The following is a 19,609-nucleotide window of genomic DNA, read 5'->3' as shown; positions in this document are numbered from 1 at the left end:
CTCAACTTGATAAAGAACATCTACAAAAAACCTACAGCTAACATCATACTTAATAGAGAAAAACTAGAAGCTTTCCCACTAATATCAGGAACAACACACAGATGTCCCATCTCACCACTCTTTCTCAATATTGTACTGCAGATCCTAGCTAATGCAATAAGAAAAAGAAATAAAAAGTATACAGATTGGAAAGGAAGAAACAAAACCGTCTTTTGTTTACAGAAGACAGATAACAAGACTGTTTATATAGAAAAACTCCTGGAATTAATAAATGAGTAAAATAAAGTTTTACGAGATAACATCAGTATACAAAAGTAGATTGCTTTCTTGTATACCAGCAATGAACAAGTGAAATTTGAAATTAAAAACACAATACCATTTACATTAATTAGCACTCCAGAAAATGAAATACTTAGGTATTAAGCTAACAAAGCATGTACAACTTTTGAGGAAAACTATAAAACTCTGATAAAAGGAATCAAAGAACTAAATAAATGGAGAGATATTCCATGTTCATGGATAGGGAGACTCAATATTGTCAAACTCAGTTCTTTCCAAATTGATCTACGGATTCAACATAACCCCAATCAAAATCCTGGCAAGTTATTTTGTAGACATCAACCAATTGATTCTAAAGTTTGTGTGGAAAGGCAAAAGACACAGAGTAACACAACAGTGAAGGAGAAAAACAAAGTCAGAGGACTAACACTACCTACTTTAAACCTTTCTATAAAACTACAGTAATCTAGACAGTGTGGTACTGGTCAAAGAACAGACAAATAGATCAATACAATAGAATAGAGAGCCCAGCACTAGACTCACACAAATAGAGCCAACTAATCTTTTGACAGAGGAACAAACGCAATACAATGGAGAAAAGATAATCTTTTCAACAAATGGTGCTGGGAAAACTGGATATCCACATGCAAAGAAACGAATTTATACTCAGCCCTTACAGCCTTCATGAAAATTAACTCAATGGATCATAGACCTAAATGTAAAATGCAAAACACAGGAGAAAATCCATATGACCTTGGGCTTGGTGATGACTTTCTAGATACAACACCAAAGGGATGATCCAAGAAAGAAATAATTGGTAAGTTGGGCTTCTTTAATTAAAAATTGCTGGGACTTCCCTGGTGGCACAGTGGTTAAGAATCCGCCTGACAAGGCAGGGGACACGGGTTCGAGCCCTGGTCCAGGAAGATCCCACATGCCACAGAGCAACTAAGCCTGTGTGCCACAACTACTGAGCCTGCGCTCTACAGTCCATGAGCCACAACTACTGAGCCTGCGTGCCATAACTGCGGAAAGCCCACACGCCCTAGAGCTCACGTGTCACAACTACTGAGACCATGTGCCACAACTACTGAAACCTGTGTGCTCTAGGGCCCGCGTGCTGCAACTACTGAGTCTGTGAGCTGCAACTACTGAAGCCCGTGCACCTAGAGCTCGTGTTCTGCAACAAGAGAAGCCACCGCAATGAGAAGCCCGCGCACTGCAACGAAGAATAGCTCCCTGGGGCTTCCCTGGTAGTGCAGTGGTTTAGAGTCCACCTGCCAATGCAGGGGACGTGGGTTCGTGCCCCAGTCTGGGAGGATCCCACATGCCATGGGGCGGCTGGGCCCGTGAGCCATGGCCGCTGGGCCTGTGTGTCCGGGGCCTGTGCTCTGCAACGGGAGAGGCCACGGCAATGAGAGGCCCACGTACAGCAAAAAAAAAAAGAGTAGCCCCCGCTTGCCACAACTAGAGAAAGCCTGCATGCAGCAGCAAAGACCCAACGCAGACAAAAATAAATAAATAAATAAAATTAAAATTAAATTAAATTAAATTAAAAATGTCTGCTCAGCAAAAGACAGTGTCAAGAAGACAAGCCACCAGACCAAGAAAAAATTTTTACAAGATATTTGATAAAAAGGACTGCTATCCAAAATACACGAAGAACTCTTAAAACTTAACCACCCAAGTAAAGAATCGGCCAAAGACCTTTTTTTTCAAGACAGACACCTCACCAAAGAAGACACAGAGTTGGCATATAATAAGCTTGTGAAAAGATGCTTCACATCAAATGTCATCAAGGAAATGCAAATTAAAACCACATACCACACACCTTGTTAGAATGGCCCAAATCTACAATTCTGACAATACCAAATGCTGGTGAGGAAGTTAAGCAACAGGAACTCTCATTCATTGCTGGTGAGAATGCAATGATATAGGCACTTTGGAAGACAGTTAGACAGAACTAAACATACTCTTATCATACGATCTAGTGATTACGCTCCTTGCTATTTATTACTCAAAGGAGTTGAAAACTTATGTTCACACAAAAACCTGCACATGGATGGATGTTTACAGCAGCTGTACTGATAACTGCCAAAACTTAGAAGCAACCAAGATGTCCTTCAGTAGGTCAGTGGATAAATAAAGTTGATATATCATGGCAACAGAATGTTATTAAGTGCTAAAGAGAAATGAGCTATTAAGCCATGAAAAGACATAGAGGAAACTTAAATGCACATTACTAAATGAAGAAGCCAATATGAAAAGACCCAACTATATGATATTTTGGAAAAGGCCAAAAACTATGAAGGCAATTAAAAAATCAACGGGTTAGGAGGAAGGCGAGTGAATAGATGGAACACAGGATTTCTGGGGCAGTAAAATTATTCTGTAAAATCAAGCCTCGGTAACCCTCGGTAAATTTAAGAAAATTGAAAAAAAAAAAAACCAGCTAAAAGAAAATTGAAATTGTATCAAGTATCTTTTCTGACCACAACACTATGAGACTAGATTTCAATTACAGGAAAAAAACTGTAAAAAATACAAACACATGGAGGCTAAACAATACGCTACTAAATAACCAAGAAATCACTGTAGAAATCAAACAGGAAGTCAAAAAATACCTAGAAACAAAAGACAATGAAAACATGATGACCCCAAACCTATGGGATGCAGCAAAAGCAGTTCTAAGAGGGAAATTTATAGCACTACAATCCTACCTCAAGAAACAAGAAAAATCTCAAATAAACAACCTAAACTTACACTTAAAGCAATTAGAGAAAAGAAAAACAAAAAAACCCCAAAGTTAGCAGAAGGAAAGAATTCATAAAGATTAGATAAGAAATAAATGAAAAAGAAATGAAGGAAACAATAGCAAAGATCAATAAAAGTAAAAGCTGGTTCTTTGAGAAGATAAACAAAATTGATAAACCATTAGCCAGACACATCAAGAAAAAAAGGAAGACAAATCAACAGAGTTAGAAATGAAAAAGGAGAAGTAACAACTGACACTGCAGAAATACAAAGGATCATGAGAGACTACTACAAGCAACTGTATGCCAATAAAATAGACAACCTGGAAGAAATGTACAAATTCTTAGAAAAGTACAAGCTTCCAAGACTGAACCAGGAAGAAATAGAAAATATGAACAGAACAATCACAAGCACTGAAACTGAAACTGATTAAGAATCTTCCACCAAACAAAAGCCCAGGACCAGATGGCTTCACAGGTGAATTCTATTGAATATTCAGAGAAGAGCTAACACCTATCCTTCTCAAACTTTTCCAAAATACAGCAGAAGGAGGAACACTCCCAAACTCATTCTACGAGGTCACCATCACCCTGATACCAAAACCAAAGATGTCACAAAAAAACTACAGGCCAATGTTACTGATGAACATAGATGCAAAAATCCTCAACAAAATACTAGCAAGCAGAATCCTACAGCACATTAAAAGGATCATACACCATGATCAAGTGGCGTTTATCCCAGCAATGCAAGGATTCTTCAATATACGCAAATCAATGTGATACACCATAGTAACAAATTAAAGGATAAAAACCATATGATAATCTTAACAGATGCAGAAAAAGCTTTTGACAAAATTCAACACTCATTTATGATAAAAACTCTCCAGAAAGTGGGCATAGAGGGAACCTACCTCAACATAATAAAGGCCATATGTGACAAACCCACAGCCAACATCATTCTCAATGGTGAAAAACTGAAACCATTTCCTCTGAGATCAGGAACAAGACAAAGGAGCTGGGGCTTCCCTGGTGGCGCAGTGGTTCAGAATCTGCCTGCCAATGCAGGGGACATGGGTTTGAGCCCTGGTCTGGGAAGATCCCACATGCCACGGAGCAACTAGGCCCGTGAGCCACAACTACTGAGCCTGCGCATCTGGAGACTGTGCTCCGCAATAAGAGAGGCCACGAAAGTGAGGCCCGTGCACCACGATGAAGAGTGGCCCCCCGCTTGCCGCAACTAGAGAAAGCCCTTGCACAGAAACGAAGACCCAACACAGTCAAAAATAAAAAACAAAAACAAAAACAAAACCATTGAAATAAATCACATTTCACTTAAAAAAAAAAAAAAGACAAGGGAGCCACTCTCACCTCTATTATTCAACATAGTTTTGGAAGTTTTAGGCACGGCAATCAGAGAAGAAAAAGAAGAGGAATCCAAATCGGAAAAGAAGAAGCAAAACTGTCACTGTTTGCAGATGACATGATACTATACACAGAGAATCCTAAAGATGCTACCAGAAAACCACTAGAACTAATCAATGAATTTGGTAAAGTAGCAGGATACAAAATTAATGTACAGAAATCTCTTGCATTCCTATACACTAATGATGAAAAATCTGAAAGAGAAATTAAGGAAACACTCCCATTTACCACTGCAACAAAAAGAATAAAATACCTAGGAATAAACATACCTAAGGAGGTGAAAGACTTGTACTCAGAAAACTATAAGACACTGATGAAAGAAATCAAGGACGATACAAACAGATGGAGAGATATACCATGTTCTTGGATTGGAAAAATCAACATCGTGAAAATGACTATATTACCCAAAGCAATCTACAGATTCAATGCAATCCCTATCAAACTACCAATGGCATTTTTCACAGAAGTAGAACAAAAAATTTTACAATTTGTATGGAAACACAGAAGACCCTGAATAGCCAAGGCAATCCTGAGAAAGAAAAACGGAGCTGGAGGAATCAGCCTCCCTGACTTCAGACTATACCACAAAACTACAGTAATCAAGACAGGATGGTACTGGCACAAAAACAGAAACACAGATCAATGGAACAGGATAGAAAGCCCAGAGATAAACCCACTCACATATGGTCACTTTATCTTTGACAAAGGAGGCAAGAACATATACAATTGTGAAAAGACAGCCTCTTCAATAAATGGTGCTGGGAAAACTGGACAGCTACAGGTAAAACAATGAAATCAGAACACTTCCTAACACCATACACAAAAATAAACTCAAAATGGATTAAAGACCTAAATGTAAGGCCAGACACTATCAAACTCTTAGAGGAAAACATAGGCAGAACACTCTATGACATAAATCACGGCAGGATCCTTTTTGACCCACCTCTTAGAGAAATGAAAATAAAAACAAAAATGGGACCTAATGAAACTTCAAAGCTTTTGCACAGCAAAGGAAACCATCAACAAGATGAAAAGGCAACCCTTGGAATGTGAGAAAACATTTGCAAATGAAGCAAGTGACAAAGGATTAATCTCCAAAATATACAAGCAGCTCATGCAGCTCAATATCAAAAAAACCCAAAAAACCCAATCCAAAAATGGACAGAAGACCTAAACAGATATTTCTCCAAAGAAGATATACAGATTGCCAACAAACACATGAAAGGATGCTCAACATCACTAATCATTAGAGAAATGCAAATCAAAACCACAATGAGGTATCTCCCCATAGTGGTCAGAATGGCCATCATCAAAAAATCTACAAACAATAAATGCTGGAGAGGGTGTGGAGAAAAGGGAACCCTCTTGCACTGGTGGTGGGAATGTAACTGATACAGCCACTATGGAGAGTAGTATGGAGGTTCCTTAAAAAACTAAAAATAGAACTACCATATGACCCAGCAATCCCACTACTGGGCATATACCCTGAGAAAAGCGTAATTCAAAAAGAGTCGTGTACCACAGTGTTCACTGCAGCTCTATTTACAACAGCCAGGACATGGAAGCAACCTAAGCATCCACTGACAGATGAAGGTATAAAGATGTGGCACATATAGGCAATGTAATATTACTCAGCCATAAAAAGAAACGAAATGGAGTTACTTGTAGTGAGGTGGATGGACCTAGAATCTGTCACACAGAGTGAAGTAAGTCAGAAAGAGAAAAACAAATACCGTATGCTAACACATATATATTGAATTTAAAAACAAAAATGGTTCTGATGAACCTAGGACAGGAATAAAGATGCAGACATAGAGAAAGGACTTTAGGACACAGGAGATGGGATGAACTGAGAGAGTAACACATATATACACTACCAAATATAAAATAGATAACCAGTGACAGGCAGCTGCATAGCACAGGGAGATCAGCTCGGTGCTTTGTGACCACCTAGGGGGTGGGAGGGAGGCTCAAGAGGCAGGGGATATGGGGATATATGTATACATATAGCTGAGTCAGTTTGTTATACAACAGAAACTAACACACCATTGTAAAGCACTTACATTCCAATAAAAATGTAAAAAAAAATATTCTGTATGATGCTTATGTCATTAGACATTTGTCCAAACCCACAGAATGTACAACACCAAGAGTGAACGCTAATGTAAGCTATGGTCTTTATTCCTGGGCTTCTTTCACTCAGCAAAATTATTTTGAGAGTGATCCATTTTGTTGCGTATATGCATAGCTTATTCCTTTTTATTTGCTGAGTAGCATTCCATTTTACGAATATACCACAATCTGTTTATCCATTCACCTGCTTGTTGGTGGACACTTGGGTTTTTGCCAGTTTTCGGCTATTACAAATAAAGCTGCTGCAAACACCTGTGGGGACATATGTTTTCAAATACCAGGACTGAAATGACTGGATTATGGGGTAGATGTATGTTTAATTTTTTAAGAAACTGCAAAACTTTTCCAAAGTATTGTACCATAGTCCCACTAACAGTGTGTGAAAACTTCAGTTGCTGTAATTTTTGTCAGAATGTTTCATTTTAGCCATTCTAATTAAGGTGTGTAATAATACCTCATTGTAGTTTTCTCACAATTAAATTTCAATTTTTTCCTATGGTTACTAAAACATTTGGATCTTCCTTTAAAGCCATGTTCCAAAAAGTTATCTATTAACAATTATATATTATAACAAAATAATAAAGTCTTCAAAAGTGAACAACTTATTTTATCCCTGCCCATCCATTGTAAATAGTTCACAAGATACAATCTGATTTAAAATAAATTTGATATGGACAGTGTTATCTGCAAGTACTTAAGTCCTCAAAGTTAAGAAGGTTATTTATAATTTGATAAGGAATAAAAGAAGGGTGTTCAAAGCACCAATGATTAGATGGGAATTTTCTGTACAACATCTCAATTCATAAATTAACACGGAATTTGGAGTATCTGAGCCACTAAGTTTTCAGTGCTTTTTAGATGTTTTTGTTAAACTTTTTTTTGATTAGTAAGAGTTTTAGTTTTGCACAGATTTCCAAAAGGAAACTTGAGATGCCTTAAAATAAAACATACTCCTGTTTTATGGCTCTCTCACCCTCAATAGAGGACTTAGACAGACAAAATTAGGAATCCTTTAGCTGCACAACTGTTATTTGGGGGTTTTACTTTTGTCTTTGCAGGTATTTCACCTGACTAAATATACCAAATTCAATTATAAAAAATTTCTAGACAAATTCTATCAGGAGTTTATAGAGGAAACTTTTATGTGGGGTTCCCTGACCTACAATTTATAAAAGGAGAAAAAAAAATCATACTTAAAAATATAATTTAAAATCAAGAGATAAGTCATCTTTAACAATCTTTTTTTTTTTTTTTTTTTTTTTGCTGTACGCGGGCCTCTCACTGCTGTGGCCTCTCCCGTTGCGGAGCACAGGCTCCGGACACACAGGCCCCGCGGCCATGGCTCGCGGGCCCAGCCGCTCCGCGGCATGTGGGATCCTCCGGGATCGGGGCACGAACCCGTGTCCCCTGCATCGGCAGGCGGACTCTCAACCACTGCGCCACCAGGGAGGCCCATCTTTAACAATCTTAAGTCTAACAACCTCTAAGGAGATGAAGGCTTTTTGTAAAGCAGTCCATTTAAAAAAAAAAAGAATAGTTACCTTAGCAGCTTGAGATTCTCTTAAGTAATATTTTAAAAGGTCAGAAAGTTTGAGGTCCTCATCAGCTGACACTCGTGCTTCTATTTTCTGAAAAAGGGAAAAAAATTGGGTATTTAATCAGTACTTACATTCTATACTGTGTTTTCTTTCTTAATTATTGTAAAAAAAATTAGTTATAAATAACTGCAGTATCAATTCCTATTTAAACTAAGTTTCCTTTCCTTCTCTTTTCTGTTAGTCTGTTCGTTTTTTTTTTTGTAACTGACAAAAAAATGAACAGATTAGTGAATTTATGGAAGGATTCTATATTTGACTCGAGTTGTTAGCTGTAATGAGTTTCAATATCATATTTCAGGTTCACCTGTATTTTTCTCTCTATTCATTTCAATGGCAATTGATATGTACACATGATTATAAAGTAATAGAGGCTGGCAACAGCAGTAGACTAGGTAATTCAAACCAATCCTTCTGCTGTGGACAACCAGAAAACAGTGCTAAAACATTAAGTCTGACTAAAAAGATGAGAACTCGGGACTTCCCTGATGGTCTAGTGGTTAAGAATCTGCCTTCCAATGCAGGGGACAAGGGTTCAATCACTGGGCGGGGAACTAAGATCCCACATGCCGTGGGGCAACTAAGCCTGTGTGCCACAACTACAGAGCCCACACGCTCTGGAGCCTGTGCGCCACAACTAGAGAGAAGTCTGTGCATCACAACTAGAAAGAAGCCCACATGCCACAGCTAGAGAGAAGCCTGTGTACCGCGACGAAGAGCCCACGTGCCCTGGAGCCTGCAGCACCACAACGAGCAAGAAGCCCATGCGCTACAACTAGAGAGAAGCCAGCCTGCCACTATGAAGAGCCCACATACCGCAACAAAAGATCCTGTGTGCCGCAACCAAGACCCAACGCAGCCAAAAATAAATAAAGTAAATAAATAAAAACAAGGATGATTTTTAAAAAATAAAGAAAAGAACAAAAAGATGAGAACTCTTCATTCAGTTTGGAGAGACAGGGAATAAAGAAGAATATATTATGTCAACCAAATACAATATGGGAACCTTGTTTGGATCCCGATTCAAACAAAGTCCACCGTAAAAAGCCATTTATGAGACAACTGGGAACATTTCTATACTAGATATTGATGACAGTATGGAGAATCACTGATAATCGTATTGGTACATTAAAATTTTTTTTAATATTTATTTATTTGGCTGTGCCAGGTCTTAGTTGCATTATGCAGGATCATTCTTGCCAAGTGCAGGATTTTTACTTGAGGCATGCAAACTCTTAGTTACGGCATGTGGGATCTAGTTCCCAGACCAGGGATTGAACCCCAGCCCCTTGAATTGGGAGTGTGGAGTCTTACCCATTGGACCACCAGGGAAGTCCTGGTACATTAAAATTGATTCTTATCTTTAAAAGAGAGAGAGAGAAATGTGCACAAAGGGCAAAAAACAATAAACATGGACTTCTGGGAATAAAAGAACTTTAAGTAACATAGAAAATGTTGACTTTAAGAAAACCTGGGTGACACATGTACAGGAATTCTTTGTACTATTCTTGCAACTTTTCTGTGACTCTGAAATTGTTGTTAAAATAAAAAAAACCCTACCCATCCACCAGAACAGCTAAAATACCAAATATTACAACCTTGTGCAGCAGTGAGATGCTCACATTCATTCTGGTGGGAATGTAAATTGTTACAATCACTTTGGGAAACAGTTTGGCAGTACCTACAAAAGCTTTTCACATGGATATCCTATGAACCATCACTTCCTCTCCTAGTTACATACATTCAACAGAAATGCATACTTATGTTCAGCTGAAGATAAATAAGAATGGTCTTAGCAGTACTTTTTGTAAAGAGCCCCAAACTAGCAACTATCCAAATGCCTACCAGTAGAAAAGATAATAAAATTAGGTATGTTTTTGCTATGGAAAACTATACAGCATTAAGAATGAAGGAGCTATACCGACATGCAACACCAATGAATCTTATGTATGTAATATTGAGTAAAAGAAACCAGACATAAGGATATATACTGCATAATGCATTTACATAAAATGTGAAAATAAAATTAATTTTTGCTGTTAGAAGCTAGGACAGTGGTTAGCCTTGCAGCCGAGGTGGTGACTCAGAAGGCAGCTGAAGGGGAACAAGGCATCTGAGTTGCTGGTAATGTTCCATTTCTTGATCTGGGTGTTCATTACATGAGTGTGTTAAACTGTGACATTTCACTGAGCTGTACACTTCTGTTACATGGTTTTTTCTACATGTATAATACACTTTAATAAAAAGTTTGGAAAAAATCTTGAAGTTTCTTTATGGAGAAACAAACACAGAACTTATTGACATGCTAGATGATGTTCAGTGCTTTCCATTAAGAAGTAGGGTATGTGTCTTCTCCCCTTGAATCTGGGCTCTCAGACTGCTTGCCCAATACAGGAATGATGCTGCACCAGTTTCCAAGCCCAGGCCTTACGAAACTAGCAGCTTCTACTTCCCATAATTTGGGATACTCACTTTTGGAACCTCTTTACCATGCTGTGAAGAAGCCTAAGCAGCTCCATGGGAAAGCCACATGTAGGTGTTACAGCCAACAGCCCTACCAGAAGTTCCTGCTGATGGCCAGTATCAACCCCAAAAGAGCCTTCAGATGATTCCAGGCCCTGGCCTTCATATCTTCCCTGCTGAGGCCCCAGACATCATGGAGCAGAGGCAAGCCATCCCTGCTGCGCCCTTTCTGAATTTCTGAACCAAAGAGTTCACTGGCATACTAAAATGGTTGCTGTTTAAAGCTACTGATTTTAGGATGGTTTGTTACACAGCAATAATAACCAGAACAACATGCAAATGCTAAAGGAAATTAGAATTTTGGGGCTATGGAAATGTGCCACCCAGATCTCCAAGAGAAATGCCTGCTGCAAGGAGCACAGTTGACTGACAGCCCCAACTGCAGTATCTCTGGATCTGGAACCTTGTTCATACGAAAGTTATGTTCCATCCTCCCCACCCAGCCCATTCTTGCCTGATGTAGAACTCCTTGAATGGGCAGCTCTGGCTCAGGCACTCCCCTCTGACGTGGACAAAGCTTTCTTAGAACTGCGCTATAGTCTGAAACTCCTCCTACACAGTCCTCCTTCCTCTCCCTCTCCTTTTGCAGGTGTAGACCTGCACTGTTATTGGAACGCTCCCCTCCTTTCTACTCCTGCTCGTTCCTCTTTGTTTTTCACAATAAATCTCTTGTACATTTAATCCCACCTTGACATCTGCTTCCAAAAGAATTGACACATAAGGCTGTTTTGTGATAGATTCCTATCCTTTTGATATAAATGCACACGCACACAAAAATAACTATATCTTCCCAGAAAATGCTCACTGGTACAAATATCAAAGCAGAATAATGAGCTATATGGACCCAAGTATAACATTTACTTACATATTTACTTACATATTTAAGAACTTTTTCCTTTGTGATACAGTATTTCCTTTTCTTCAACTTGTCTCCGCTACTCAACTGCCAAGGTCATGATGAAATCTGATTTCTACAATGGACTAGCCACCACGACTCTCAGCTAAGTACCATTACAAATCTAGTAAACATTTTCACTATCAACTGATAGACAGAATGATCATAAATTAACATGACCCCTGAAAACCAAGACTATATCAGTATTGAATTATTACTACTATGAATGAAAACTTTCTGCAGTTATATTTTTGTCTTATATCGATACAACTCTTTTTTAAAGCAGTGTGTCATGGGGGATCAAAAGCAATAATCTTGGTAAAGTTATAGTGAATCTAAGATTTTCTTCTAGCTTACAAAGCCCCAGGAAAAAAATGATCTTTCATAAAAATAAACCCAGCCTCCTAATGAACACGTTTTCTGATCAAGAATATGAACTTTTACACATATACCAAAAGACCATAACAAAAACTAAATTTCCTGAAAAACTCTCATTATTTCCAAATTTAAATCTGTCTCTTCAACCTTCTGAAGTATAACTCATCTTCCTCAATAAAATTAAACACAGCCCAACAAGTTAAACACTACTGTTTGCAGACATTTAGACTCCCAAAGGTTAATTATTAGTACTTACTCTTGTTTTATCAAAAAGTTCTGAAACTTTAAGAAAAAACCTGGAAGGGAAAAATATTTCATCATAAATAATTTTCTATTTCAAATGTTCAGAGAATATACCCCAAACCAGATTAACAATGAACATTCTTACCTCATTACAATAATATTTGTCTTGTTCACTGAAGACTTCATTTAGTTCAACAAAAACCTCTGTATGGCCACCCATGTAACAGATTCCTTTTGACATACGATTACAGAAAATCTTCCCCTTTCAAGGTGGCGGTCTAAGCCATATGTTAAAAACTTAAAAAATCTGTCTCGATATCCTTTGGTAATATGCCACATAATATTAAATAAAGCCATACCTTTAAATTATTACAGAAGTACAGGGCAATGACATCCAAAGAGTTATGTCTTAAATACTTTCAAATGGAGCTGCTTTGTTTTGGAAAACAACACAAATGAACAGCCAGTCTCTACTTCAGAGCTCACTTTCACTTTGTTTTTTGGCCACACCGGGTGGCTTGCAGGATCTTCTGCAACCAGGGATTGAGCCTGGCCACTGCAGTGAGAGCCCAGGGTCCTCACCACTAGGCCACCAGTGAAGCCCCCACTTTCACTATTAATTAAAAAGCCCATCTCTCAAACGCTGACACCAACTAAATAAATATCCCCATGCCAAACTATTAAATGGTATCCTGTAAAATATGTAATTATCGATGACATTATATTTGGATTAGGGCAAATACTATTGAAAGCTAAAATGAATTTTATGAACTTCACATTACTAAAAAGAACTTGCTTTGAAAGGTTTATGAAAGATAACACATGGCAAGGCTGACATTTTTCCTTCTTATCAAATACTTAAGAACTAACTCTTTGGGAAGGTAGCATGTTAATTAGTGTTTTGCTGAAAAACTGGATTTGCTGAAAAACTGGATCTGACATGTCTACTGGGACAGGATATACTACAGAAAAGTTCAAGGATGTGGTTTAGAGAAAGGCATGGACTATGAAAATAGTTTTCCAATTAAAATTTTTAAAATGTGTTTGAATTATTTTTCAATAGAGTGTTGGGTTTAAACATTATAGGAGCAACTAAGATTATTTATGGCTACCTTGAAATCTGGCCTCCAACGAAATATATATTTATGTATTTGTGTATGTGTGTGTATATATATGTATATGTGTGTATATATATGTGTGTGTGTGTATATATATGTGTGTGTATATATATATTCTAATTCCAAAACAGCATTTCTTGTTTATAATAAACATTATAAAAATCTAGGAACATTTAAACATAAATTCTGTCTCTCTCACACATACAAATCGGCAAATTTTCATCAAATGAAACACTGTAAATGTTAAAATTATAAATACTAAGGTTGATTTTTATTTCTCAGATTTAAAAAAAAAGGAGGGAAAGGGAAGAGAAAAATGACACTGACCCAAGTTTATAAAGAAGCTCCATATTATCAATGTGTTTTGACAAAAATATTCCAAAATGCCTGCTGGGTCAGAAGTATTGCGTGTGCCTGAGCTGCCAACAAAATTTTGTTTTATTTATATTTAATGTTTTAAATCAGAATGCTTACTTGCATATATCCGTAGAATCCTGAGTTCCTAAAGCATATAATGAAGAACCAATTCTATTGTAATCGTCTGCAGCACCTATGGAAAAAGTTTTAAGAATTTAATATATTTATTAATTAATTCAAAAATAGTTACTGAATACCTACCTGTCAAAAAAATGTGTATGTAATATGAGATGCCCAAAGTCTAGTGAAAGAAATGATAAAAACTATAATACAAAATGATGAATTTTATATTAGAAGTAGGTATAAACTACATCGGGAGCAGGGGAAACAGATGATTTCACCTGAGGAGGTCAGGGAAGGATTTACAGACACTATAGGAGTTGAAGCTCGCAGGATGAGCAAATCTTTACTAGGCAAAGAGGAGGAGAGTGCATTCTGGATAAAGGGAAGAGCATGGAAAAAGGCCAGGGAGACATAAAAGAGCAAAGTATATTCAGAGCCTTCTGGGATTATGGCACTGCAGGGTACAGAGGGGAGTGGAGAGGGCTGAAGATGGAAAAATCAATTTATTTTTCTTCCAAGCATCTTGGGGGAAAGAAAGGTTTTGTAAGCCATGATGAAGTTTGGACCTGATCTTGTGGGAATGGGTGTTATTAAACATTTTAAAATCCTAGTAGTGGTGAAATCAACCTGATAAGGATTTTAGATTAAAAAATTCTGCTGCCTTGAATAAAGACTAATAGTGGAGAGACACAGAAGGCACAGTGACCAAACAGGAAACTGCTGTGTCAGATGCTGAGGGTCAGGATCAAGGTAGTGGAAACATTAAGAGCAGAGAGGAACTAACAAAGCTGGAAGATATTTAGGAAATGTAACAGGTAGGATTTACAAACAGTAGACCTGAGGCAGGAGCTTGGGAAGCTAGATGAATGGTAGTACCACTACCCTTGGGTGCTAGGAAGCAAAGTACTCAACGTCAGCACAGTATTCCTCCTAGGGCTTGCCCCACAGGACAATGTCCTTGTTGAGAAAAGATTATAATTTCAGAAAAGGAATAGCATAGTGCAATGGTTAAGAGCATGGACCTGGAACCAAACTGTCCAATCCCAGCTTCACAATTTACCAGCTGTATGACCTTGGGCATATCACTTAACCTGCCTGTGCCTCAGTTTCCTCATCTGGAAATAGGGATAATAATGGTACCCAATTCACATAATTATTTGGAGAACTAAATGAGTTAGTAAACATTACTATAAACTTGGCACACAGTGTATACAGTACTATACAAATGTTTGCTATTATTAATGAAATCCTAGACATGCCTACTTTGTATTCCCACTTATACTAGTAGTATTTTTACCAGGCTTTTATGTGTTTATCCCCTAACAAAACAGTAATGCTTACATTATACTTTCTTATTTTGCACAAAATTACATTCAACTGATATGGCTGAAATTTGGTGACTACTTACTTATTGTTACTCAAATCTTCTATCCTGATTATCTTTTATAAAGAAACTTCAAGTACAAACTTCAGACTATGAACAGTAACTTATATATAAGACTCTTCACTACACCCTAACAGGTTAAGTTAAAAAAATAAATAAATAATACTCAAAAATCACTTAAAGGTTGGTTTATTGAGAGGTAGGAATCAAAAATGGTTTTTGTGTTTAATATTGAATACATTAATAGTTTATGCTTAAGCTGACCCTGAAATTATTTTTTGGAGCAAGAAATTCCTATATTCTAACTAACATTAGTCTTTGAGAACACTACCCTCTTTAGTCATTACAGCATTATGTGATCACGAAAAATATACAAACTCTCCTGATTTTATAAATCACAGTGACTTATAAAATTATTAAGTTGAAAAGCTTAATTTTTCATAATCCAGGCTAAGTTCATTAATTATGAAAAATAGTTTTTACTTTATAATTTTGTAAAATTTTATTACAGTTGACCCTTGAACAATGCAGGGGTTACAGGTGCCAACCCTCCCCTCAGTGAAAAATCCCTGTTTAACTTTACAGTTGCCCCTGTATCCATGGTTCTGCACCTGCAGATTCAACCAACCTCGGACTGTGTAGTACTTTTACAATACTACATATTTACTGAAGAAAAATCCGCATATAAGTGGACCCACATAGCTCAAACCTGTGTCGTTCAAGGGTTCACTATATATATAAGGTAATTAATTATATGTAACAGTCGTTTTTTTGTTTTTTTTTTTGCAGTACGTGGGCCTCTCACTGTTGTGGCCTCTCTCGTTGTGGAGCACAGGCTCCGGACGCACAGGCTCAGTGGCCATGGCTCACGGGCCCAGCCACTCCGCGGCATGTGGGATCTTCCCAGACCGGGGCACAAACCCATGTCCCCTGCATCGGCAGGCGGACTCTCAACCACTGCGCCACCAGGGAAGCCCAACAGTCGTATTTTTGTAAAACAGGATCACTATCATCTCCCCTAAAACACCATTCCACTTGGTCAAATAAACAGAATCAGTAAGAATCACTAATATTGTTTTCTTAACAGATGATTCCTATAGTTCTTTATACTTCCATGGCACTAATATACACCTCTATGATAGGATTAATTACAATATATTATAATTTTTTGCTTTTATTGTTTATCTCACCTGCAAAATTATTAATTCCTTAATGGCAAAGACTGTTATTTTCTTCATCTTGAAATCATCAATGTCTAACATGATGGTTGGCACATAATAGATATGTCAATGTTTATGAATTAAATAACTTTTTAAGAAATTTATAAAGTATATATAATAGGCTTCCATTTTTAAATCATCAAATCTAAACTTAAAGGTATTCCTAATTATTACAATCAACACTAGTATGTACCATTTCGTATTCACAAAGTTTTTCTTTTTGGGGGGAAGGGTGTGTGGGTGGAGTGTGGGGTTTCCTAGGTTTTCCACCCTAGTGGGGGTGGGTGGAGTGTGGGGTTCCCTAGGAAGGCACAAAGGGTTCTGCTGGAGCCCTCAGGGTGCACTGTGTGACTCTCGGTGTGTGGGGGGAGTAGGGAGTAGGGAGTAGTGTGGGTCCTGATGGAGGGGCCAGGAGAGGATGGGTTGGGACAAAGTTTTTCTTAACAGAGGAGTGAAAGTATGAGATATTTTATCCTTAATGTCATTTTATAAACAAGGAAACCAACACAAGACTAATTATGTGAATTGCCCAAGGCTCTAAAGCAAATCAGTAATGAATTTAGGAAGGAATTCAAGTTTCCCACACTTTGACTACATAGTTTTTAACTACTGAACAGGCAACCAAGAACTACTACTTCATTAGAATGAATCTGCAAATCACAAAGATATAGGAAAATAAAATACAAAAAGAACTCTTAACTCTCTCAAAAGAATGACACAAGAATAGAAGTTACCAGGCCTGAGACTTCTTTATTTCCTCCTTTCTATTAGGGTATGTAACAATACCCCAAAACGGAGGTTCGTACTTCTAGGTACCTACTGACCTGTCTGTATATCAGGGGCTCTGAAACTTTTTGGTTTTAGGACTCCTTTACACTCTTAGAAATTACTGAGGACCCTAAAGAGGTTTTGTTTATGCAGGTTACATCTATCAATGTGTACTGTATTTTTTTTTAAGTAAAACAAAAAATTTAAATATTTACTATTTTAAAATAACAGTATTAAAACCATTAATCCTTTTTTTTTTTTTTGGCCATGGGGCATGTGGGATCTTAGTTTGCCGACCAGGGATAGAACCCGTGCACCCTGCATTGGAAGCACGGAGTCCTAACTACTGGACTGCCAGGGAAGTCCCATAAACCATTATAAGTTAACATAACATTTTAAATGAAAAATAACTATTTATATATTTTAAAATTAGTGAGCACAGTGACACTGTTAGATTTTTGCAAATCTCTTTTGCGTCTGGATTAATAGAATAATAATAATAGAATAGCTCCATTCTCTTATCTGCTCTGCATTCACTCTACTGTGATATATTGTTTTTGTTCAAGTATCGGGAGAAAATCTAGCCTCAAACAGATGTGTCGTTGGAAAAGGAGGCATTTTACTAATATTTTCAGAAAACTGTGGATACTCTACTCAACAAGCAGTTTAAGTTTAAGGGTTAGTTCCTGTGGGGAATCTAAAATCCTATCAATGAACTTTGTGTACTCTATTACATTAAATCTAATGATATAAGTGATATTTATCCCAAGACTATAAGGTTGGTTTAATATTTGAAAATCAATCAACATCATTAACCATATTAATAGATTAAAAAAGAAAAACCATATGGTTATCTCAATTGTTGCAAAAAGAGCATTTGACAAAATCCAACATTCATTCCTGACTTAAAAGGCATCTAGGAAAAATCTACACCTATCATCATAATTAACGGCTTAAGACTGATACTTTCCCCATAAGAAACAAGGCCAAGTTGCTTGCCTTCACCACTTCCATCAACACTGTACTGGAGGGTATAGCTATAGTACAATGGGGCAAGGACAAGAAATAAACAGCATTCAAATTGGAAAGGAAGAAGTGTAACTGTTTTTATTAGCAGATGATCGTCTATGTAGAAAATCCTAAGGAATCTACAAAATAGTTAATACAGCTAATAATTGAGTTGATCTAGTAGGGTTGCAAGATATTAGCTCAACACTGAAAATACAATGTACCTCTATATATTGGCAAAAAACAACTGGAGACTGAAATGTAAAAAACACGACATTTACAATAGCATCAAAAAATAATTAGGGATCTAACTAAAGATGTATAAGATCTGTACAAAGGAAACTATAAAACATTGCTGAGAGAAGACCTAATTAAATGGAGAGATATACCATGTTCATGTATCAGAAGAACCAATAGTGTTAAGATGTCAATCCTCCCCAAATTGATCTACAGATTCTATACAATCCCAATCAAAATCCCAGCAGACATTTTTGTAGAAAGTGACAAACTGATTCTAAAATCCATATGAAAATGTAAAGAAACCAGAGGGGCCAAAATGACTTTGATAAAGAAGAATAAAGTTGGAGGACTTATACAAGAAAAGATGTTCAATATCATCAATCATTGGGAAATGCAAATTAAAACCACACTGGCCTAGCAGAATGGATAAAATTTAAAAGACTGATTATCTTTATTGGCAAGGGTGTGAAGCAACTGGAACTCTCGTGCACAGCTGGCAGGAATGTAAAATGGTACAATCATTTTGGAAAAAAGTTTGGCAGTTTTTTTTTAAAAATTAATTATACACTTACACTTGACCCAGCCATTCTACTTCTAGGTATTACCCAAGAGAAATAAAAGCATATGTCCATACAAAGACTTACATACAGATGGTTTATGTCAGCTTTATTTCAAATGGCCAAAAGCCAGTAACAACCCAAATGTCCACCAACAGCTGAATGGATAAACAACTGTGGTAGATCCATACAATGGAATACTACTCAGCAATAAAAAGAATGAACTATTGATACATACAACATGGATGAATCTCAAAATAATTTTGTTGAATTTCAAAGCCAGACCATAAACAGTACATACTGTATGATTCCATTCATATACAACTCTAGAAAATGCAAGCTAATCTATAGAGACAGAAAGCAGATCAGCGGTGGCCTGGGGACAGGCGCAGGAGGGAGCGATTACAAAGGGCCACAAGGAAATTTTTGGTGGTGATGGATATGTTCATTATGTTGACTGTAGTGATATCATACATATGTCAAAACTTATCCAACTGTACACTTTGAACATTGTAGCTTATTGATATCAATTATATCTCAATAAAGCTGTTAAAAAAACCCATTTTAATCTATCTTGTACTTTAAATAGATCTTTTACATACATAATTTTGAT

The 19,609-nt window shown here is 37.1% G+C and overlaps 1 protein-coding gene across 3 annotated transcripts in view; it reads right to left on the bottom strand.

The window, feature by feature from the left end:
- SNX6 (sorting nexin 6) overlaps window positions 1-19,609 on the bottom strand; it is a 56,768-nt gene that overhangs the window by 9,676 nt on the left and 27,483 nt on the right. For 2 of the 3 annotated variants that reach the window (XM_060096322.1, XM_060096324.1), the window contains exons 9-12: window positions 13,814-13,889; window positions 12,235-12,274; window positions 11,583-11,648; window positions 8,129-8,215 (exon numbers count right to left, since the gene is read on the bottom strand). In XM_060096322.1, coding sequence (XP_059952305.1) covers window positions 8,129-8,215; window positions 11,583-11,648; window positions 12,235-12,274; window positions 13,814-13,889 — 269 coding nt within the window. The remainder of the gene's footprint in view (window positions 1-8,128; window positions 8,216-11,582; window positions 11,649-12,234; window positions 12,275-13,813; window positions 13,890-19,609) is intronic. The other variant, XM_060096323.1, reaches the window with a different exon arrangement.

The sequence above is a fragment of the Mesoplodon densirostris genome, chromosome 4, assembly GCF_025265405.1.
Source record: "Mesoplodon densirostris isolate mMesDen1 chromosome 4, mMesDen1 primary haplotype, whole genome shotgun sequence".
NCBI lineage: Eukaryota > Metazoa > Chordata > Mammalia > Artiodactyla > Ziphiidae > Mesoplodon > Mesoplodon densirostris.
Note: the sequence above shows the minus strand (reverse complement) of the source record. Positions and strands in the feature narration are given on the sequence as shown.